The sequence below is a fragment of the Notamacropus eugenii genome, chromosome 7 (assembly GCF_028372415.1).
Source record: "Notamacropus eugenii isolate mMacEug1 chromosome 7, mMacEug1.pri_v2, whole genome shotgun sequence".
NCBI lineage: Eukaryota > Metazoa > Chordata > Mammalia > Diprotodontia > Macropodidae > Notamacropus > Notamacropus eugenii.
The window spans coordinates 37657086-37682338 of record NC_092878.1 but is presented as its reverse complement, the minus strand read 5'-3'; the positions used below and the strand labels follow the sequence as shown (position 1 = coordinate 37682338).

The following is a 25253-nucleotide window of genomic DNA, read 5'->3' as shown; positions in this document are numbered from 1 at the left end:
AATTCAGATGCCCCTTTTTCCAAAGTTTTTTGTTCAGGCATTTTTGACTCTTCATGACCCCATATGGGGTTTTCTTGGCAAATATGCTAGAGTGGCTTACCATTTCCTCCTCCAGCTCATTTTACAGATAAGGAAAATGAGGTAAACAGGGTTAAGTGACTTGCCCAGGGTCAGACAGCCAGTAAGTGTCTAGGGGCACATTTGAACTCAGGACTTCCTGACTCCAGGCCCAGCACTTTATCCACTGTACCACCTAGCTGCCCCTGTTCCAAAGAATGGTGCACAATTATGAACCAGAACTAAGGTGTCACAAAAAACACATTCTCTGGAAAAGTGACTAGACCTTAAAAGAAGGTGCATACTTTAAAGCAATCCTCCTTTTCCCTGTTACACACCTGAGGGAGTTTTATCAATCTCAGGATCATAAGTTTAGAGTTGTAAAGACTTCTAGAGGTCACTGAACCTAGCCTCTCATTTTGCAAAGGAGGAAACTGATTCCCACAGAAGTTAAGTCACCTGCCCAGAGTCACAGCCTAAAGATGCCAGAAGAAGGACTTGAACTCAGCTCTTAAGTTATAGAATCGTAGCTTTAGAGCTGAAAAGAGACCTTTGAGGCTATTGAATCTAAGCTCTTCATTTCACAGATGAGGCTATTGAACTCTAGAGAGGTTCCTTTCTAAGGGCCATAAAACTGATATACATCTAAGGCAGAATATGAACCCAGTTCTTCCAGATTCAGTACTTTATCCCTCTCTATTATGTTGCCTTTCACTTCCTCCCAAGGCAGTGTGCTATAATGGCACTGGAATTAGGATACCTGGGTTCAGATTCTGACTCAGGCTAGCCATGTTTGACCCTGTCATTTAAATTCTTCTCGTCCCTAAAATGAGTGTGATAGTCCCTGCCTTACCGGGCTGTTATGAGGAAAACATTTTGTAAACCTCCACGTCCTATAGAAATGTGAGTTGTTATTATTTCATTACTTTTTTTTTTAAAGTAAAGAACCTCCACTGAACTTAGATTGAGGCATACTACTGAAGCCTGAGACAGTCAGGAATGTTTAGATTCAGGGATATTTACCTTGTTGGGAGCATAAGGAGAAGTTATAAGCCTCAGGGAGAAAAAAAGAAATGTCGAGTGTACTTGAATTTGAAAAATGCTGATCACCCCTGAGAAAACCACATTCCATTATGGAATCAGATAACCTTTTTTATCCTGGGACAGCTCAGCAGGGATGACGAGCTCCCAGCTACATCTCATGACATGTATGTCATCTCTGGGGTCGGTGTGAAGAAAGTTACAGTACTTAAAACTCTGCCATTTCAACATTCACTTCCTTAAAATCTAGGATCAAGTGAAACCCGTTGCTCATGAGTCTTGGGAAATTAGATTGTCCTGCTTCTACACAGAATTGCTAAGTGCCTTAAGGTCTTCTCTGGGAACACATGGTTTTCGGAGGCCAGAGCTCTGAGAAGAAGCTTTGCCTAAGATTGTTTTTTCATCATGTTAGTGTGCTTCAAATATATTTTCCTGTGCCTCTTCATCTCTGTCAAAGGCCTTCCCTTTATTTAAGGACCAGCTCAGATGTTATCCCTTCTGTGAAGCTTTTCTTCACTTTAAGTGAGTACCTGAAAAGGCCTTAGCCTAAAAGGCCAAGGTTTCCCACTGTGTCCTGGGCCCTCTCCAGTCATCCTGATGAATATCTGGTCACTGGATCCAGGTAACTCAGGAGAAGAAAGTGAGCCTGGTGACCTTAGACAGCCCTCCCTCACTCAAAACAAAGTCAAGTACAAATCATGTCATCATTTTTCTGATGTCATGGTCCTCTTTGAAAATGAAGGACAAATACAACAACTCTTAACCTACCTAACCCACCCTCAGCTACAAGTGGTCTTTCCCTACCTTAGACCACCATTTTTGTCATTGTCTCTTATATCATAGCTATTTGATCATTTGGACCCATACCACCCCCAATTAAATTGTAAACTCCTTGAGGATTGGATTTGTCCTATATTTCTCCCCATTGCCCAGTATAGAGCATTGCAGATATTTAATAAATGTTTTTAATTGAATTGAATTGGTGAGACATTCTGTACTAAGAAATAAGAGACAACGTTTCACTCGCCTGCCTTGTATCAGAGCTAGGGTGGTTCATATGCCTTGGACATATCACCACAGAAACTTATCCAAGGCTACATCTGTTTTCAGAGAAAAGAAGTTCCAAATCCACCTAAATATGAGTTTCCAGCCCATCTCTCTATCTTGTCCACAAAAAGAGAGAATGGAACTCTTAATTGCTTTGTTGACAGTTCAGGGAAGAAATGAGGAGCTAGCTCCTACCAGCTCTTGGGAGAACTGATTGTTAAATTTTCCATGTGAGCATTTTAGTCCTAGGAATTGGCGAATGAAATCAGGGCATGATTTATTGTTTTGTTGATTAACTAAACTTAAGAAAGTGATGGAAAAAATGTTAATTCTGAAATCAAACTCAAAAGTGTATCTTCTTGCTATATTCACAGTGCCTACAGCAGCCATGAGTATGCCAGCACAGCTCTGAATTGCTAAATACAGTAGACTCTCCACATGGAAGACAGAACCAAAACATTTATTCAAACACCAGAAAGCCAAGTCCATCATAGTAACAAAGATATCTATACACAATAACAACGCAGAGGGCAACACCAGCCCCAAGCCTTCCCTCTTCTAGGCTTCCCACAAACCAACTCTCTTAAACAAATCACAAGCAGGCTCCCTTAAACAAAATCACCAACAAGCTCTCTTACACACATTAGCCAACTGCCTGCTTGCCTGTATCCTTCCTAGATCTGACTGCTCTGATCAATTTTCTCTCAGTTCTGCCCTACCCTTCCTGTTCCACCTGTTCAACAAGCTCCTCCCACCACATGTGACTTAGGCTTCCATATCTTTTAAGCAGGTTACATAGGCCTGTTAATGAATGGGAAAGATATTCCCATTTGCTTGCATATATTTTTTGGTTGTTAAATATTTACAAGCCCACTATAGCATGATATATCTGGTATGATCTTAATATTTGCGTAAAAGATTCGGCATTTTATTATGCTGACTTTTATTTTTGGTAATTTACCTGTTTTTTTATCTCTCATTCAACTGAGTGACTGTAAAGGAGTGAGCTGCTATACGGAATCAACTTTAAAAGTTGATCTGAGCCCCTCTAACATCTCAATCAAGAACATCCTCAATGCACGCATAGACAATTATCATAACGATTTTGTAGAAGTGAAAAGCACAACATTCGGTTCTGTAGTTGTTGTCTTCTTTGTTGACTTTTTAAGGTATACATTACCAATATGTGACATTTTTCATTCTTTGGAATTTTCTTCTTTGTGATATCTTCACAATCAATTTCTGAACGCTTTTAAATCCATTTGATTCAATAGAGATTTGGTAAGCACTTACAGGCACTATGCTAGGTTCCAACAGTACAAAGGTACATACAAAATAGTTCCTACCTTAAGGAGTTTATATTTTACTGGATGGAGATAGTATGTGCACAAATAAGCACAGTGCCAGGAAATTTGCAATTTGATCATGGGATTTAGAGTTGGAAGGAACCACAGAGATATCTAGTTCATTTTATGAAGGAGAAAACAGAAGTCCAAAGAGGTTTAAGTAAATTATTCAACGTCAGTCACATTGGTAGTAAGTTAACAGAGACAAGATTTGAATATAGATCCTCTGACTTCAAGTCCCATATATTTTCCATAGTATTTCCCTACACTTTGTATCTGTCGCTAACTTCTTTATATGTTTGGTCAAGTTCAGTTGCTTTTTTCTTTTTAACTTCAGTTTTTTAAATACCATTTCCCCTCTCTCATAGTGTATTGGTTACTGCTAACATGTTAAAATCCAGATGCAGTGATTCCATTGTCAGCAATGAAGGGTCTACGTCTCTACAGAAATGATGGCCTATCTATTCCATTTTACATCTGCTTGTCATCCTCCTGCCAACCTGAGGCAATGATGTTCATAACAGACTATCATTTTCCTCTGTAAAGATTTACAATCAAACTTGATCTCTAAATTGACCTTGGCTGTCATATCACTGACTGGCAAGGATGTCAGTTATTTATTAACAAAGCTACCTTCCTGGCTTTTTTTGGCTACTTCATTGTAATAACTACTATATTTCATTCAAATATCTAAGAACTGGTAGTAATCAAAATCAGTCTCTTTACTTTTATGCATTTCCCACTATTCATATTATTTTAATAAGTTAACCTAGAGCTGTTATAAGTGTTCTCATCATTATCATCTTTACATTTCCTTCTAATTTTATATTGATTTTTACTTTTTCTCTAATCAACCAGTTGTTCTCATATAAATAAATATTATGAGCTAGTCAATTTCCTTTTTTGTGATGTTGAGTCCTAAACACACTGATCACTTTTTGATGATCTTCTTGAAAAGTTTCGTTACATATAGGCATTTGTTTGTTTAGTTGTTTCAGTAATTATTGACTCTTCATGACTCCTTGGAGTTTTCTTGGCAAAGATACTGGATTTCCTTCTCCAGCTAATTTTACAGATGGAAAAACTAAGGCAAACAGGGTTAAGGAACTTGCCCAAGGTCACACAGCTAATAAGGGTCTGAGGCTAGATTAGAACTCAGGAAGATGAGTCTTCCTGATTCAAGGCTCAGCATGCTACCCACTGCACCAAAGCTTCTGAATAATTTGTGTGTCTTTGATGCCTTTTGTTTCTTAACTATGAACCATATTTACCAACATTATTTTTACTGTCTTCCCTCTTTGTCCACCTATACATTGAAGTCACCAATTATCACAGTATATGTTGATTTGGTTTTCAAAAGGTTTTTGCATTTCTTCACAGAATTTCTTTATTTCTCCATACTCTATAATAAATGATGACAAATGACTTGCGGTCATCTTCCTGGTGTTCTATTCATTATGCTTCTGTTAAAAAAAATAAAATTTATTTATTTAATTTTTGTTTTCAACATTCACTTCCATAAGTTTTTGAGTTTTCAGTTTTCTCTCCCTCTCTCCCCTCCCCCACCTCCCCAAGACAGCATGCAATCTGATAAAGGCTCTACATCTACATTCTTATTAAACATATTTTCACATTGTTGTAAGGAAGAATTCGAACCAATGGGAGAAACCACAAGAAAGAAAAAACAAAAACAAAAAAAGAGCAAATAGTCTGCTTCGCTCTGCATTCAGACTCCCATGATTCTTTCTCTGGATGTGGATCGCATTTTCCATCATGAGTCTTTTGCAGTTGTCTTAGGTCCTTGCATTGCTGAGAAGAGCTGTCTATCAAAGTGAGTCATTGCATAATGTGGCTATTACTGTGCACAGTGTTCTCCTGGCTCTGCTCATTTCACTCAGTGTTAGTTCATGTAAAGCATCAGTTCATGTACCTCTTTCCAGGTTTTTCTGAAGTCCACTTGACCATCATTTCTTATATAGCACAATAGTATTCCATTACATTCATATACCACAACTTGGTCAGTCATTCCCCAATGGATGGGCATCCCCTCAATTTCCAGTTCTTGGCCACCATAAAAAGAGCTGCTGTAAATATTTTTGTACATGTGGGACTTGTTCCTGGTTTTTTATGATCTCTTTGAGATACAGACCTAGAAGTGATATTGCTGGGTCAAAGTGACAAAGGTTGGGAAGGGGTAGACTGCATGCAGTCCAAAGACTGAAGTACAGGCAAAGGCAGTCTGGGATGAATTCAAGGACTCAGGCATTCTTGAAGTCAAAGTGGTAAAGATTTATCATTATGCTTTTAAGTGGGCAAGTGTTCTTAGAGAACCTGTGATTTGAAAAGGGTACAGGTAAAGTTTATAAAGAATATTCTGTAGTATAACATGTACCAAATATGCTAACTAGGTGATTCAAGACAGGATTAGGGAGTGGTTAAGGAATGTTAGTTCTTAAAGGAACATGCACTTTTAGTATCTACTGCACAGATATTTTACCCAGAGCTCACTGGGAAATAGCCCAAGGAGAGCTACATGGAAGTATGGTTTTAGATCTGAAAGAAGTTAACTCATGTAAAGGTCAGGGCTGCCTGAGGAACCAGGCTGCCCCATCAATGTTTTGTTGGACAAGATAAATGTAAAGCAGCGTACACGTCTAAGTCCAGGATACCTATGATACGTCAGTGAGTGATAAATATCATTATGACCACAAAGCCAGTTCAGCCAGTACACCGCTGGGTCAAACTAAGAAATTCTGTAAATGCAGCTGCCTACTGTATCAGGAAGAGAGATACAGATGTTGCTAGGGCAGGCTGTCCTCGGGCTGGGGAGAAACTGCCAGGGACAGTGTTTGGAAGTTAGGGAGAAATGTGATTTTAGAATTGGGGTTGAAGCACAGGCACCCAAGCACCCTATCAAAGGGGTATGCACCTTTGGGCATAACCCTTTGAGCATAGTTCCAAATTGCTCTCCAGAATGTTTGGATCAGTTCACAACTCCACCAACAATGGATTAGTCTTCCAATTTTCCCACGTCTTCTCCAGCATTTATAATTTTCCTGTTTTATCATGTTAGCCAATCTGATAGATGTGATGTGGTACCTCAGAGTTGTTTTGATTTTCGTTTTTCTAATCAGTAGTGATTTAGAGCATTTTTTTCACACTATTATAGATAGCTTTAATTTCTTCATCTGAAAACTGCCTATTCATATCTTTTGACCATTTATCAAAGGGGGATATTCATTATGCTTCTTGAACATTCTAAAGAGAGATGATCAAGTACCCCTTGAAATTATGTCGCTTTCTGCCCTTGGGCCCAATTAAGAAGCAGAGAATGGCCTATGTAATCCCATTCCCTGAGCCCATGGTGCTGCCTTCTGATCTCCACAAAGGGACTATTTTTGAGACCCTGGTAGACCCTCTAAAATGACCACTTCTACACCTGGAATGAAACATGAGCAGCGGTAATTAACGGGGACTTCCAAGAGGAGGTGGCATGCCAAGGGCTGAGATTATTGTATAGCCTTTGAACACCATGCCCAGTGATTTGCCAATGCATAGTATAGAATGAAATGTTTTTCTGCTTCTTTCTGCCCACTTGCTACCCAGCAAAGCCACTAAGGAAAACCACTAACTTCCCCTTTTTTTCTGAAATGTCACACACCCAAACTGCCCCCACAGTTCCCTAGCATGTTCTTTTCATGTTACTAAGTGTCCCAGCTGCCATAGGAAAGGAGCTAACTAGTGGCCTGCCAACTGGCAATCTCTTATTCAGCCAGTATCAATCAGGAACTGACCCTCAAGCCATACAGCTCCCAAGTATACTGCTCCATGACTATAGCTCTCAGACACACAAACTCCCATCTCCTTTCCCATTAAGCTTTCTTCCTGCCTCCAAATATTTGATCTTTGCACAAAAGATCTTTGCATAAAAAGACTTTCTGAATGACCATGGAAAATGTGTTCCTTAAAAAAAAATTTATTTCTAAGTAGCATAGACAAAAGAACTCATAATCTAATGGACTTTAAGGTTTACAAAGTACATTATTCTCACTGCAGCCCTGTGATGTAGATTAAGACAATCATTATTATCCTTACTTTAGAGATAAGAGACCTGAGAAGCAAAAAACAATTTAAGGATCTTGCCATAAGTCACAGACCTAGCAAGTGGGAAAGTCAAGATTTGAACTCAGGTTTCTTAAGGACTAGGTGCTTTTTCCACTCTGCAGTGATGTATTATCATCACCATTTTACAAAATGAGTGGTGAAGTTACTTGCCCCAGGGTCATGTTGTTGTTGTGACCCCATTTGGGGTTTTCTTGGAAGAGATCTTGGAGTGGTTTGCCATTTTCTTCTCTAGTTCATTTTACAGATGGGGAAACTAAGGCAAAGTGACTTCCCTAGGGTCACACAGCTAATAAGTGTCTGAGGCTGAATTTGAACTCAGGCCTTCCTGCCTGATACTCTATCCACTGTGCCACCTAGCTGCCTCCTGCCCAGGGTCATAGAGCTAATAAGTACAGACTAGGATGTAGTCATAGCAATGTCCCTTAGCCAATTGTGAAAGAATAGTTTGCCCTTGGGCATCTTTATACTCCTTTCTCCTTCCCTGCCTGGCTTTCAGTAATATCTACACTGCACTGCCCACCTAGCCAGGACTCTTGTCTTTGTCATCAAACTTTTCCTGCCCCTGTGTCTCATCATCTCACTGCCCTGCTTTGAGTCTAAATTGATAAACAAATCCAAATTTAGGTTTAGTGGCTAAGAATCTCACAGAAGACAACTGCATTTTAATTGAGATCTTCACAATTTTTTTTTTTTTTGCATTTTTAACACAGCTCATATCACATAAAACAATTCCAACTTTTGGTCAGGTGATACTTCATTTAAGGCATTACAATATAGACCACAAACAGATTTTTTTTTTTGACATTAACCTACTGAGACACAAATAATAACTGTGCATGCTAACTTCACAAGCCCTTGACCTAATTGTCTCCACACTAGAATTAAAGGACCCTAACTTAGTGTCGTTGGTCTAAAGTCCTAAGCCTAATAGCTTAACTATAGACTTAAACTTGGATGTTCCCCTACCAACAATCTATAATTTAATGGATCTATTAAGTTTACAAACCTTTTGACTATAGAAAATTGCCACTAAGAGTAGGGACATTGCAGGGAAGCAACATCTCCCCAAATTCATGTCAATTCCAGGGAGGAGTAGATTATCAACTTGCATTCAGCCAGGCTTAAAGTCTACCAGGTATCAGTGGGGAAATTGAGTCAGGAGAATCCCACCTCAGCCCAGGCTGAACAGCCACTCTCCCACCGTTCCCATAAGATCACCTTTTACAGTTCATACCAGCATCTCACAGGCTTACTGGCATCATGGATTGGAGGCTCAGACCACCTTTCTTGCTATCCATACCTGCAGTTAGACTCAGAAGAACAGTCAGTTAATAGTCCCATAGAATCTTAAAATAGCAAGTTCCAATAACCAGGTTTCAGATATGACTATAATTTCACATTGGCTAAGGAACATCTTCTGAGGCAAGTCTTAAGTGGCTTACATGCCTTTCTATACATGTTCTAGTTCCTGATTAAATAGCAATCATAAAATCATATTTACCATTAAAACCTTAACTTTTCCATCAATGCCAAATTTTACCCAAAGTTACCTGCCTCTCGAAAACTTAGACTAAAATTCTTTTCCCCAAACTAAAGATGTCTCTGATTTAGTCTCAGTAATTAATTCAGTCGGTTGTTTTAATACTAATTGCTTTTACATCACTTTGTGACATGTCCAATTTTTCTCCCCATTTCTCCCCTTCCCCCACCCCTAATTCCTTGCATTCTGATTACTCCTTCGCTCAATGTACCCTCCCTTCTATCACACCCCACCCTTCCCTTATCCCCATCTTCTCTCTTTTCTTTTAGGGCAAGATAAATTTCTATACCCTATTACCTGTGTTTCTTATTTTCCAGTTATATGCAATAATAATTCTCAACATTCGTCTCTAATACTTTGAATTCCAACTTCTCTCCCTTCTTCCCTCCCTCCCCAGCCCTACTGAGAAGGCAAGCAATTCAATACAGACTAAATACGTGTCGTTTTGCCAAAGACTTCCGTAATCATCATGTTGTGTAATACTAACTATATTGCCCTCTATCCTACTCTATTCCCCCTTGTTTTTTTATTCCTTCATTTGACCTTGTCCCTTCCCAAAAAGTATTTATTCCAGTTACTCCCTTCTCCCATTTGCCCTCCCTTCTGTCATTCCCTTCACCCCACTTGTCACCTCCTCCCCTACTTTCCTGTAGTGTGAGATAGATTTTCATACCAAATTTCATACCAAATATTATTCCCTCATTAGGCCATATGTGGAGAGAGTAGCTTCACTTTTCCCCTCTCCCCTTCTCCTTTTTTTCCTCCATTGAACATGATTTTTCTTATCTCTTTTATGAGTTATGGCCTGCCCCATTCCATTTCTCCCTTTCTCTTCCCAGTATTTTCCTCCCTCACCCCTTAATTTTTATTTTATTTTTGTTTTTTTTGTGGATATCATCCCTTCTGATTCAACACAACCTATACTCTCTGTCTGTGTGAGTGTGTTTGTATGTGTATGTGTGTACAATTCCTCCACCTACTCAAATACTGAGAAAAGTCTCAAGAGTTACAAATGTTTTCTTTCCATGTAGGTATGTAAACAGTTCAACTTTAGAAACTCTTTTATGATTTCTCTTTCCTGTTTACCTTTTCATGCTTCTCTTGATTCCTATGTTTGAAAGTCAGATTTTTTATTCAGTTCTGGTCTTTTCATCATGAATGCTTGAAAGTTCTCTGTATCACTGAATGACCATTTATTCCCTTGAAGTATTTTTACTCAGTTTTGCTGGATAGGTGATTCTTGGTTTTAATCCCAGTTCCTTTGACTTCTGGAATATCCTGTTCCAAGCCCTTCGATTCCTAAATGTTGAAGCTGCCAGATTCTGTGTTATTCTGATTGTATTTGCCCAATACTCAAATTGTTTCTTTCTAGCTGCTTGCACTGTTTTCTCCTTGACCTGGGAACTCTGAAATTTGGCCACAATATTCCTAGGAGTTTCTCTGTTCAGGTCTGTTTCAGGAGGTGATCGGTGGATTCCTTCAATATTTATTTTGCCCTCTGGTTCTAGAATATGAGGGAAGTTTTCCTTGATAATTTCATGGAAGATAATGTCTAGGTTCTTTTTTTGATCATGGCTTTCAGGTAGTCCCATAATTTTTAAATTGTCTCTCCTGAATCTATTTTCCAGATCAGTTGTTTTTCCTATGAGATGTTTCATATTATCTTCTATTTTTTCAAACATTTGGTTTTGTTTTTTAACTGCATGATTTATGTCATAGTCATTAGGCTTCCCTGAACTCAGTTCTCTCTTTTAAAGAACTATTTTGTTCAGTGAGCATTTAAACCTTCTCCTCCACTTGGCTAATTCTACTTTTTAAAGCCTCCTTCTCCTCGTTGACTTTTTGGACCTCTTTTTCCAATTGAGTTAGCCTCTTTTTAAAGGTGTTATTTTCCTCAGCATTTTTTTGGTTCTCTTTTAGCAAGCTGCTAACTCTCTTGTCAAGCCTTTCTATTGCCTGAGCCTAGTTTAAGTTCACTTTGGAGGCCCTGGAGGCAGAGGTCTTGAATTCCTGTGACAGTATGCCTTGTTCTTCCTCATCTGAAAGTAACCTTCTATGGTCTTATTTTTTTCCCCTTTTTGGGCATTTTCCCAGCCAGTTACTTGACTTCTGAATCCTTTGTCAAGAGGGTGGTCCTATTGCCCCTTCTCTCCCCAGTATCATGTTTAAGGCTGAGATTGGACTCAGCTGCTCAATTCCCACAGGGCTTTAGGTGGGGGTGAGGCCATCACTGAGGGCTGAGGTTTAGATCAGCTGCCCAATTCCACTAGAGGCTTTAAGCTGAACTGCCTGGACAATGGCCCCAGGTTGCTTCCCAGCCACCATAGCTGCCTGTAGTCTGCTGCTTCTGCTGCTGCTGCCATCAGAAACCCTGGTCCCGTCTCACCCTGCTGGAAAAACCCTCCCACATTGACCTTTAGAGCTTTCTTTGTCGCTTGTGAGTTGAGGTATCTGGGACCCTCCCTGCTGGGAACTCTGCCCTGGAGGTCTGTTCAGGTCCTGTTCCTCCTGTGTTGTGTGGCTAGGGCTGGGCTCTGCTCCACTCAGTGTCCCATGAGAAAGACCTTTCCTGTTGGCCTTCCAGGTTACCTTTGGCTGGAAACCTCTTTCGCTCTGTTGTTCTGTGGTTTCTGCTGCTCTAGAATTTGTTGAGAGTCATTTTTTGCAGGTATTTGGTGGGCTGTGGGGGAAATGCTAGAGTATATGCATCTTTCTACTCTGACATCTTGGCTCCACCCCCTCAGATCATTACAATTTTAGAAAAGAAATTAATTTTGTGAGAATCTGAAGGAAGGTTGTTTAGAGGGAGGGAGGAAATTTTTTGGTATGAGACACCTTTGCAGAGCCCTTCAAGTTCTAGTCACCCATCTTAGCCATGTGTAATGCTAGTCTTGTGTCCAGTGCTGCCTCCAGTAGAAAAGAATCTATTATAATCAGAAGAACAGGATGTTAAATCTCGAAGGGGGTCTGGGGATCATGGAACACCAAATCTCAGAGTTTGACAGAATTGTGGAGATCATTTAGTCCAACCATGTCACTTTACAGATGACATAACTTTACCTACCTGGGTAAAGGGAAATAGAGAATTTATTCAGCCTATGTACACACTGCCCTTAACATTGACTTAAAATTTTGAGAATGGGAAGTTACAGTAAACATAAATTATTTCCTCTTCGGTAGTTCCCACACCCCAGAAAAGAAGACTGTTCTATGGAAATATTTGGGGCTTTGTAATCTACTTGTGAGTCATTAACTTTATTAGAACCAGCTGGTCTACCTGCTTTTCTGTGATCTTATACATATTTAAGTTTTCATAGAATTTGGGGGTTACAGAACACCCCAGAAGCCATCTAGTTTACCCAAAACATGGATCTCCTCTGCAACATCAACATCATCCTTCCCCTTCCTAGCTCATTTGATCCTCCCAACTACCCTAGCAGACAAGTACTCTATTATCATCCCCATTTTGCAATTGAGGAAACTGAGGCAAACAGAGGATGATTTGCCCAAAGTCATACAGCTAGTGTGTGAAACTGAATTTGAACTCAGGTCTTCCGAAGTCCAGGACCAATACTCTATCCACTATGCCACCTAACTAGCTACTCTCAAAACAAACTATTTTTTTTAACAGTTAACATTTGTAAAGCACTTGAAGTTTTGCAGAGCATTTTACATATGTTATCTCATATGGATCCTCGCAACAACTCTGTGTGTTAGGTGTCATTATTTTCCTTGTTTTGCAGATGAGGAAACTGAGACTCTGTCCAAACCATAGTTAGTAAGTTTCACGGGTAGGATTTGAACTCATCTTCTTGACTCCAAGTCCAGCATTCTACCCACTGTGGCATTCTGGCTGGCATTATTTATAAAACCTTGGATAGGTGACTCACTTTCTCTGGATCTCAATATTTTCATCTCAACCAAGTGGGTTAGAGTGGGTAATCCCTAAGGTTCCTTCTATTTTTAAATTCTATGGTCGTATAGTTTCTCTCTGAATGCTTCTAAAGACAGTGTACTCACTACCTACGGAGGTAGCTAAAACTTCAGTTATAAAGATCTCCCTCATATTACATCAATATCTACCTCGTCATAACTTTTCTCCTTTGGCAGAAGGTAAATTTCTTACCAGAGCAAAAAAAACCCAAATTCATTCCCTCTTCTATATTCAATTCTATTTCACAAATATATATTAAATACCTACTATATGCAAGGGCCTTTTCTAGGTTCAAGGTTTCAGAAATAAATGTGATACAGAGACCTTTCTTTGAAGTAGCTCACAGTCTGATGGGGAGGAAAACCTTGTATGTAAATACCTAGAATGCAAAGGAACAGGGAATGCACTCTGAGAAACCTGAGGAAGATAATCCCTTCAGTTGAAAGGATCAGGGAAGGCTTCATGGACAAAGGGACACCTGAGTGGGGACTTGAGAAGACAGAAATAAGGGTTGGACAGGATCCATTTAGACATGAGTAAAGGCAAATGAGAGAAGGTAGGATAAAAACAGGGACTGGGTTAGAAGTCTATTTTGGCTACAATATACAAAGGAGAACATTATGGAAGAAAATAAATATTGTAGAAGGTCTTGAATACCAGGATGAAGAGTTTACATCATATTTAATAATAATGATAGATAGCACTTATATAGTACTTTGCAAAAAAATTATCTTATTATTATTATTATCTTCACAAAAACTCTGGGAGGTAAGGACAGTTATTATCCTCTTTTCACAGATGAGGAAACTGAGGCAGATAGAAGTTAAGTGACTTGCCCAGGGTCACACAGCTAAGTAAGTGTCAGAGGCAGGATTTGAACTCAGTTTTTCCTGAGTCTAAAGCCAGTCCTCCATCCAGTGGGCCACCAGCTGCTGAGACAATGGGGAGTCACTGGCGATTTTTAAATAGAAGGGAGGCATGATCAAAGTAGTGGTTTCGGGAGATTCCTTGGCCAGCAAATTTTAAAATGTATTAGAGAAGAAAGAGAGATGAGGAAGGAAAGATAACAACCTTTGGATAGTTAGACTTGCCCAAATATCTAATACACAAAATAAAGGCAGATGCCAGCCTCCTCTCTTGTTTCTCCAGTACAGTTTTCAGTTTGCTGCTCAAGGAATCTAAAAAGCACTGCTTTGATCATGCCACTCTTCTGTTGAAAAAACTCCAGTGGCTTCCCATTTTGTATAGTGGATTAGACATTTGGGCAAACCTAGCTATCTAAAGTGGCTGTTCAGTAAATGTTGATGGTAATCAAGTGGGAATCATAATATTTACAGGAACCTACTAATAAGGTTTTCATAAAGAGAAATGGGTGTGGAAGTACTCTTACAAGGTTAATAATGCTACTTAGATGCACAGGGTTGTTATTAATGTAAGAAGACAGAGGGAACTAGGTGATGCAGCGGACAGAGTGCTGGACCTGGAGTCTAGAAGACCTGAATTCAAATCTAGCCTCAAAAACTTACTAGCTATGTGATCCTGGACAAGTAACTTAACCCTGTTTAACTCAGTTTCCTCATCTGTAAAATCAGCTGAAGAAGGAAATGTCAAAACATTCCAGTATCTTTGCCAAGAAAACCCCAAATGGGGTATGAAGAATCAGGTTTGACTAATCAGCTAAACAACAACAAGCTCTTCAAAGAGAAATATTTTCAACTCCTTTCTCTGTGGATTTGTACCAAGAATCAGTAAAGTTTTCATCTCTTCCAGATCATACGTTCAGGTCTTGGTTGATTGGACATAACAGATTAAAATAGGATTTTTTCTCGTGTCACTGTGACAAACCTCAGTTATTTGAAGACAGAAATCATACCCTGCTTATTTCTCCTCTTCACCAGGCTAATATCCCCATGATATGGTTTGAGCAACCAACCCTCAATGTCACTGTCACCTTCTTCCAGATTGTCAATGACGTTTCTAAAATATGGCACCCAGAAGTAGCCTCAATGGTTCAATGTAATGTATCCAGGATAAAAAACAGTGGAATTATTGCTGCCTTTGTTTTGTACATGATGCCTATGCTTGCTTTGGCTTTTTTGGTCTACTTTGTTACAATATTAATTCATTGAACTTGTGGTCCACTTAAACCCCCAGATCTTTTTTCTAGTCAACTGCTAACCGTACTTTTCCCAACTTGTCCATGTAAAGTTGATTTTTAAAAATTCAGTTGCAGGAGTATGCTGAAGCCAGCTGTACTAACCCTCCTCTCCCCCAAGCTCTCGTTGTTAAATCTTTAGTGTAAGCATTTACACCTCAGAAATTGGCAAAGGATAAAAGCCAGGGCCTGGTTTATTGATTGCCTAGACTTAAGAAAGGGATTGAAAAGATATTAGTAATGCAGATTAAATGTAAAAACTTTGTCCTGGACATTTATGCAACATTCATTCATTGTTAAACATTTACAAGCACACTCCTGCGTATGTCCTTGTTTAATTTCATCTTCTATTTGACCTGTTGTTGTAGTATATTGAGATTTTTTTGTATGGGTAGTTATCCCTTCCGTATCCTTCACTCAAAACAAAGTCAAGTGCAAGTCATGTCATCATTTCTCTGATGGCATGATCTTCGGCAACAAAGGATAAACATGATCATAGGGGTTAGGGGCATGGCACCCCCACAATCTAGAAAATCTGTGTAAAGTTTTTTGGCCCTCCTATTGTACCAGAGGAGAATTTTGAATTATTGTGGTATTAAAAGATAAAATATATTGATTATTATATTATACAATGCTGTATGTATGTTTTATGCATTTCTGAGTTTCTAAACTTTTTCTGTGCCATCTGCTGGCTTTCATGTGTCATCTGTGGCTTCTGCAAAATTCCCATTTAATTTCTTACGATGAACTGTGATATATCAAAACCGTGATAGGGAAAGTCATGATATGGAAGGGATAACTGTACTGAGATCTTTTTGGCTCTGTTGCCTGGTGCTACCCAAAACTAGTCAAGATGTAATCTTATCAAAGTTCATTTTTTATTCTGCTAGCAAAGAAATAAGATTTGTTTTACTTTTCAAAACATAAAAACTAACTGGAAAACTTAGTTTTCTTAGATTAAAATCACACTAACACTTATAAAATCATTTGGAAATTAAGGGTGAGGGGAACTTAATAAGCATTTATTAATCCATAAACATTTACTAAGCACTAATCATTGTTAGCACAGTACCTGGCACATAGTAAACACTATTTAAGTATTAGTAATGATGATGGTTTTGGTGGTAGTGCTGATGTGCCAGGCACTGTGCTAAATACTGGCATTAAATACAAGAAGAAAGACAGTTTCTGCCTTTAAGAGTTTACAATCTGATGAAGGAAGACAAAAGGAAACTGAAAAGCTGGAGGTGGGAGGAGGGTCACCAGTAGAGAAGATGTGGTACAAAGGCATTTTCATAGAACTGAAACCAAGTAGAACATCTGGTCCAAAATTCTGAGCCCTGTACCTAAGGAGGCTTTGGGAGTGTTTTACTTTGCCCTCCAGTCCTCCAATCAGAAGGGAGAGACAACTGAGGTTAATGAAGGCGTTTTGAGTATCAAGGCTGAAGCAATATCTATGATGATGGTGTTTCTGGTGATGAGCTTATCCTGAGGGAAGCATGATGTCACAGAATTAAACCAGAGAAGAGCAGCTAGCTAGTGGGAAATAAAGAGGAAGTAATAGAATTGTTCGTTGTAGACATCCTGTTTCCAAGAAAGCTGAAACAGAAAACAACTAGCTTGAAAAATTGGAATCAAAAGTAAAAACATTTCTTTCCCTTAAATAAGAGAGGGGGAATGAAAAGTGGAGGTGGCATGCAAAAGGACTATTATGAGTGTTCATTCAGTAAATAGCATTGACTCGTTGCCAATAAGGGACTGGAGAGCTGCTGTTCCCTTTGACCTCACTGATAAGTCATTGCTCTGGAGAATGAGGTGGGAAGGCACACAGTGTTCTTAAGCCCTGAGTTCTTCCAGAAGAGTCATGGAATTTCAGCTAAGCCCAACTGGTGTGCTCCAATATTAGGAACCTGGCTTGTTAGTGGTCTCCTTACGTAGACAGAGTATTGTAGTTCTTGTTTATGTTTCATTCAACATATTTACTCTTGACTTAGCTGAAGACATAGATCAATCAACAAATATTTATAAAGTGCCTATTATGTGCCGATTAAAAAAGGTCTCCAAATTTGTGGGTAACTTGAAATAGATACTTAGCAAATATGGAAAATGACAGAATGATGACCCCACCCCCTTCATCCCTCCCAATTCTAACGTGGAAATGTAGAAACTAACAAGATGTAATTCATTGGGAAATAAACGTAAACAGATATTACAGTACAGAGTGTATGAAATATGGTTGGAAAAGTTCCCTGTGAAGAAGACATGGAGGTTTTAGTGGATTGCAAGTGCAATACTGGGACAGCTAGGTGAATAGAGTGCTGGGTCTGAAGTCAGGAAAATCTGACAAATCCAGCCTCAGATATGTTTACTAGCTGTGTGACGCTGGGCTTGCCTCAGTTTCCTCATCTTAAAATGAGAAGGAAATGGCAAAGCATTCCAGTATCTTTGCCAAGAAAACCCCAAATGGGGTTACAAAGAGTGAGACATGACTGGAACGACTAAATAACCTCAGTACAGAGTATGACAAATTCATGGTGCAGTTTTTAGCTTTAATAGCTTAAAACTACACTAAGAAATTTGAGATATCCTTTATTGCTTAATAAATAGGTAGGTGGTAAAGCACAGTGGTGTCCAACTCAAAAAGAAACAGATCCCTGTGGCTATTGCATATTGACTTAAAAAACCACAAATTGACATCATCTGTGTTGTAATGTATTTTGTTCTGTTAAACATTTCCCAATTACATTTTAATCTGCTTCTTGCCTCATTCAGGTGTTTGAGGAACCATTTGCAGCCTCCTTTGCCATCTCTAGTTCAGTGGATACAGTGTCGATTTTGAAATTAGGAAGACCCGAATTCAAATTATGTCTCAGTTACTAGCTGTGTGACCACAAGCAAGTCACTCTCTCATTTATACAAAGAGGGCATTGGACTAGATGGCCTCTAAGATGCCTTTTAGGTATTAGTCTAATAAATATGAGTCAGTATTGTATTGTGATGACTAAAGCAAAACCATTGCAATCTCAAGCTCTCCATCAGACTACAAATAGAACATTGGGTCTCCTACTGGGCACCACGTTTTACTTATTCCTATACGTTTGAGAGACAGTTGGGGTTAAGTAACCTGGCCAGAGTCACACAGCTAATACATGTCTGAGGTCAGATTTGAACTCAGATCCTCCTGACTCCAGGGCTGGTGCTCTAGCCACTGGGCCACCTCGCTGCCTCTTGGGTACCACATTTGAGAAAAGAAACATTTAGGAACATCATTTAGGTGTATGTCTAGAGGGGGATTACCAGGATGGTTAGGGAATTACAAATTATAACATACAAAGGATGGTTGAAGGATCTGAGAATGTTTGGCAGAGCTATAGCTAGGGATTTTTCCACTAGGGGCAAAAAACAGTGAGTGTGATGTACAGTCTATCCCTGGGTGTAGTTTTTCCAGGTGAGGGAGTGGCATTTCTTCTTCCTCCAAGAGTCTGGTGTCTGTACCAGTAGGGAATTAGACCAAAAGTGGTGCTAGGAAATGCTACTAGTCTGAGGCTAGATAAGGGATCTGACCCAAGGTAAGGACTGATAGAGTACTGTAAGACATGGGGACATGTCTGATGTCAGCACCGAGTCTAAGTTCTGGTCGCCTTGCCCTAACTTTGGCAGGTGATGTTTATCCTAGAGAAGAGCTAGGGGGAGGGGGTTGTTTGTTTTGTTTTTATCGTGTCACGTGAAAGAGAAATCAGATTTCTTCTGTTTGTCCCCCTAGGACTGAACTAGGAGCACCAAGTGGAAGTTACTAGGAAGTAGATTTCAACTTAATATTAGGGAAAATTGTCTAATGATTAGAACAATCTGAAAATGGAATTAGATGCCTTGGGGAAGGGATGAGTTCCTTATCATTTGAAGGGTTCAAATTAGTGATTAAGTGAACAGTTTGTTGGGGGATGTTGTATAGGAATTCCAGGATCAGGTACGGGTTGGACTAAATGACTTGTGAGGTCCCTTCCACATAGGCAGTTTCAGGAAGGCCTCCTTTTCCAAAAGTATTTCGCCTTCCAGTGCCTAAATTTCTACCATCTACCATTAGGGAGTCACTCCTTCGAGTTAAACAAATCTTAACTCTTTGTAGGTGATGTTTTCAAATGTTTTCCAGAGAAGGATAATACATGAAGTTGCTAACACTGTAGTATGAGGGAATTTTCCCTAAGAAAGAATGTTAGGGATGAAACCCTACAGTTTCTCCCAGATCTTATTGGAGATTAGGAATCATAAGAGTGAGGTCTGTTGGCCCTAACTCCCCAACAAGACCATAGGATCCATGTCAATAAGTTATTTGATCAGTGGGTCTCTTCCCAGGACCATTCAGGGATCTCTCAGCTTTACCATTGCCCTGATCTCCCTAGATCCAAAGATAATTATCATCATCTCAGGAATTTCCAGGAACATTATTATAATTAATATTGGTCTAGTCAGGCTCAAAGGTTCAAAGTTAGGTTCTGTCACTGACTATATAACCTTGGACAACTCTGTCATTATCTTTATTGTTATCATTGTTAATATCTCATAAATAGTAGTTGTTATCAATAATAATTGACATTTAGCAATTTATGTTTACTTAACATTTTGCACACATTAGTGCATTTGGACCTTATTATAACACTGTGAGATGTGCACTATGGGTATTATCCCCAATTACTGGTTTGGAACGTAAGGCCCAGCAAGGCAAAACCCAGATCGAGTGCCTGAGCCAGAACATGAAGTTAAGATATCTAACTCCAATAGGAAGTCTTTTTTACTGCTCTTGGCCTTTGTATGCAAAGTGAGGATGTATCTATGTACTCCTTATCACACCAAGCAGGGCAGCTAGGTGATGCAGTGGATAGAGCACCAATGCAGGAGTCAGGAGGACCTGAGTTCAAATCTCACCTCAGACACTTGACACTCACTAGCTGTGTGACCTTGGGCAAGTCACTTAACCCCAATTGCCTCATTCTGGGTCATCTCCAGTCATCCTGACGAATATCTGGGCACTGGATTCAGGTGGCTGTGGAGGAGAAGTGAGGCTGGTGACCTGCACAGCCCTCCCTCACTCAAAACAAAGTCAAGTGCAAGTCATGTCATCATTTCTCTGATGGAATGGTCTTCTTTGGCAACGAAGGACAAACGCACACATCACACAAAGCTGTTGAGAATTAACTAAGATATATGGTCAGTGGTCTGAGATTCTCAAAAAGAAAGTGCTTTCTATGCATTCAGGATTGTAAATTATTATTATCCTAGTTTCTTGCCAAGGGAAAAAAAGTTGTCAGTAAAAGTGCTTTAATAAAAAATGTGCTCTGAAAGAATATTTTGGTTTAACCCTCTCCAATGCATTCGTCATGTAATATTATAGTGCATAGATCTCCCTGAATTAGTTCCATAAAGTCAGGGATCATGTCATATGCAAACTCTATCTTCGTTCTCTGTCTCTGTCCCATTCTGTCTCTCTCCTCCTACCTGCAAACATAAGTCCCTCTTGTGCAATCATAACCCGAAGCTCAAACCCCATTTGCACATAACTGTTTTCATTAGTAGAGATTAATTGTACATAGTTGTTTTGGTTTTTTAAATTCTGTTTTGCAAAAAACATAACCAAATTAGTAAAGTCAGACTCTTTTGATGGTTATATGACATCCAACATACTATTGTAAAGGAGGAAGATAGTGAGAATTCTGCTCTTCCCTCCATCTGCAGAGAAACTATAAAGATCATCCAGTCCAGTGCCCTCCCTCAAACTTGGGCCCAGATAGAATAAGTGACTTCTTCCAAGTAACATAGCTAGTAAGTGAAAAGTCAGGACTAGTATCACCAGCTTTATCAGTAGTCTTCATCACTGGCTCCCCATCTCTTCAGTACCCCACAATCCCAACCCAAGGTCCATTTGTGGGTTTTGTGAAGTGCTTCCAATGCCCTCAAGAATCAGAAAGTGCCATGAAAGCTTGAAAGAACAATAAAAAAAGAAGGGGGGAAAGTGAAGTAAACTTTTCCCACTGTCCTCTCCTGCCCCATCGTCTATATAAGGCTTCCTTAGTGCCTCCTCGGCACATCAGCTATTCAGGAGCAAAAACTTATTATATCTCTCCTCATTTCCCTTCCTTCCTGCAGGTTTCTGGGAGTCATCTCTAAATCCTCGGAGAAGGAGAGATACCACTGGGGAGCTTCCGAAAGGCTCAGCCCCGGCTGCATCTCTAGCCACCAGCCTCAGATCATCACCACGTTATGCAAACTGCTCATGTGAAATTGAGTTGTCAATAGGAAATGACAGATTGTGGTTTGTGAATCCTATTTTTATAGAGGACTGCAGCAGCTCACTGCCTTCAGAAGAACCCCAACTTCAGAGCTGCCCAGACACTTTGGTTCCCTCTGTTGCTACCTCACCTGCTTCGATAAGAACTCCTCGAAGGCGGCCACCCCCTCCTCCTCTTCCTCCTCCTCCTCTTTCTTCTGCTCCTGCTGCTGCTGCTACTGTCCCCCTCTCTGTTCCTGCCCCCTCTGTCTCTGCTGCTGATACTGTCCACCTCTCTGCTCCTGGCCCCTCTGTCTCTGCTGCTGCTACTGTCCCCCTCTCTGCTCCTGGCCCCTCTGTCTCTGCTGCTGCTACTGTCCCCCTCTCTGTTCCTGCCCCCTCTGTCTCTGCTGCTGATACTGTCCACCTCTCTGCTCCTGGCCCCTCTGTCTCTGCTGCTGCTACTGTCCCCCTCTCTGCTCCTGGCCCCTCTGTCTCTGCTGCTGCTACTGTCCCCCTCTCTGTTCCTGCCCCCTCTGTCTCTGCTGCTGATACTGTCCCCCTTTCTGCTGCTGCTGATACTGTCCCCCTCTCTGTTTCTGCCCCCTCTGTTTCTGCTGCTGATGCCCCTCTCTCTCTTCCTGCATCTTCTCTTTCATCAGTTACTCCACCCGGTCTTCCAGTTGCTATATCCTCTGCACCTCCTGCAGGACTTCCTGGAAAGTCTGGCCAGCAGCCTGTGACTCCCTGTGCAAAGGTCCCGCCCCATCCTGTTAACCTAGGACATATTGGTGAAGACAATATAAAGGAGGCCGTGGTGTCCAATGCATGCCCACAGCTCCCAGCATCCAAAAAGGACACCCGGCCAGCTGTTCCCCCTAGGAGGAGGCTCTCAGAGAGGACTTCATTGGAAAACAGCAGCATGGTGAAGACTGAGGGGGGGGAAGAGATTGAAGGAGTGAGGTGGCAAGGGGAACAGCAGGGTTACCCCAGGACCATCCCCAGCAGCCTTCCAACCCAAAAAGCAACAGGTGCTCCCAGAAGAGCAATGGAGCAAGTCCTACAGGTGGAGGAACCAGCCAAGGTCAGTGGTCTAGGAAATGACCTTGAGCAACCAAAGAAGGCTAAACAACCTCCTGTCCCACCCCCAAGGAAGAAACGGATTTCCCGACAGCTTGCTTCCTACCTCCCTACTCAGCTGGAGAAGCCTGAACCCACAGATGAACAGTTACATGGACAACCAGTCTCAACTCTTCCCATAGCCAGCTCCCCTGTCCCAGAAGGCCCCACCAGCCATGCGGCTCCCACTCAGTGGGAGGCCAAAGGCACCCCCCAGTCCTTGGGTTCCTCAGAATTCAAAGGCTCCATGGCTTCCCTGGCTGATAGCGTAGGAACGTCAGTTCTCAACCCAGACCAGGACTCCTACTCGACCAGCAGCACAGAGGATGATCCAGAGCCATTCAACAGCCCCAACGTGAAGAAGAAGTCCTCAGTGATCCTGGGAAAGGCCAAACACCGGCTGTCTTTTGTGAGTTTCTCCAATGTCTTCAATGCTTTCCTTTCTAGCAACCGTAAGCTACAAAAAAAAGTGGTGGAATTGGCCCAGGACAAGGACTCATACTTCGGCAACCTGGTACAGGACTATAAAGTGTACAGCTTGGAGATGATGGCAAAGCAAAGCTCCAGCACAGAGATGCTCCAAGAGATCCGAATGATGATGACCCAGCTGAAGAGTTACCTGCTGCAGAGCACTGAGCTGAAGTCCTTGGTGGACCTCACCCTTCATTCAGAGGAAGAACTCGGTAAGTGTTTAGCTAGCGTGGAGACCCTGCACGTCCCTGGCTTTGGTAGGAGATGTCTGGGGCTTAGGGAATGTGGGCAGCTGTGGTAGAGCCATAACCATAGTGCTCTATTCCATCTGCTTTCCTTCCCCTCCCCTCAGCACCTACTCTGATAGTGAGAGTGGTTCACCTTTCTAGAGTACAAGGTTCACAGAGTGCTCTCCTCACAACTCTGTGGCCTAGGTGGTAGAAAGATGATCATCCTTATTTTGTATTTGAAGAAAACAGTGGGCAGACAGGCAAAATGACCTGCCATAGGTCAAGCCAGGATCAGTAGTGAGTTGTTGTTGTTACTTAAGTCCTGAAGTAGAAGAGGGACAGTGAGTGCAGTGGGTTAAAAGAGAATATAGCAAATGGGAGACAGGGTGGAAGAACTGAAGTCAGATAAAGTTCATCACTTCAGCAGAGACAGCACAGGGCTGGAGGAGGGATGGGTGTGTGTGTGTGTGTGTGTACACATGTTCATGTACATGTTATTGTTTTTCCAACATTGTCAGTTGTATCCAACTCTTTGTGACCCCAGTTGAAGTTTTCTTGGCAGGTATTGACTGGAATGTTTTGCCATTTCCTTCTCTAGTTCGTGTTATAGATGAGGAAACTGAAGCAAACAGGCTTATGTGACTTGCCCAGGGTCACATGGCTAGTAAGTGTTCAAGGTCAAATCTGAACTCATGAAGATGAGTCTTCCTGACTCCAGGCCTAGTGAGACCCATGCATACATACACACATACGTACGTACATACGTGATAGAATTATACATGCCTGTGTACAATGTATAAGTGTATATGTGTGTACTCATACACGCATTTTGCATATGTATGCCTGTGTGTGTATTGTGTTGTGCGTATGTTAATGGCAATGCATTTGTGCACATGTATACATGCACATATTGCATATTGTGCATTTCACATAAAAACATAAACACCTGCATGCATATATGTAAACACATCAATTTATACACTTATGTATTGTATACTAGCCGGCATTTATAAAGTGCTTTAATGTTTGCAAAGTACCTTGTATATTATCTCATTTAATCCTCATGACAACCTTGGAGGGGGGAGGTCTTATTATCACTCTTTTACAGGTAAGGAAACTGAGGCAAACAGAGGCTAAGTGACTTGCCCAGAGTCACACAGGTAATAAGAGTCAGAACCTGGATTTGAACTCAAGTGTTCCTGATTTCAGGTCCAGTGCTCTTTCTGCTGCACCACCTGCCAGCCTATAGATTGGAACTCAGGGTGTCTAGACTACTGAAATTAGTCCCAACTCCAGATTCTGGAGAGTTCCATGTATCAAACTGGTGCATTTGGTTTGATACATAAAGACTTCCTTGAAACAGGGAAACTTGCAATTTGTTCCATAAAGTGAATGATAATAATATATCATAGATTTCAAGGTGAAAAGAACTTAAGAGGTCATCTAGCCCAAACCCTCTATTTTATCATTGAGGAAACTGGGATGGAAAGAGGTTGTCCAAAGTTACCCAGATTTGAGCAAAGATTTGAACTCAAGATTTCAGAATCAGACACTGCCTCGGTTTTGCTTAGTGCTTTAAAGTTTACAAAGTAATTTCCCAGTAAGTATCGGAACTAAGATTTCAATCTGAGAATGTCCTAATTCCAGCAACAACCACCACTTAATATCACTAAAGCCAGTGATGACAATCAGCTCTATCAAGAAAAAAATAAATGCACAAAACACTTCCAAGTTTAATCTGCAGAGGTGGCGCATTGGCTAGGGCCTGGAGTTAGGAGGACCTGACTTCCAATCTGCCTCAGACACTTACTAGCTGTGTGACCCTGGGCAAGTGGCTGAAGCTGCACCCCCACCTGTTGCCTCCAAAAAAAAAGTTTATTCTGCCTTATTAACATTTTCTCCATTACTTTTTCAAGACTAGGTAAT

The 25253-nt window shown here is 40.8% G+C and overlaps 1 protein-coding gene across 2 annotated transcripts in view; it reads left to right on the top strand.

The window, feature by feature from the left end:
* Window positions 1-25253, top strand: part of RIN3 (Ras and Rab interactor 3) — a 165195-nt gene that overhangs the window by 108733 nt on the left and 31209 nt on the right. For both annotated transcript variants that reach the window (XM_072623277.1, XM_072623276.1), the window contains exon 6: window positions 21387-23309. In XM_072623277.1, coding sequence (XP_072479378.1) covers window positions 21387-23309 — 1923 coding nt within the window. The remainder of the gene's footprint in view (window positions 1-21386; window positions 23310-25253) is intronic.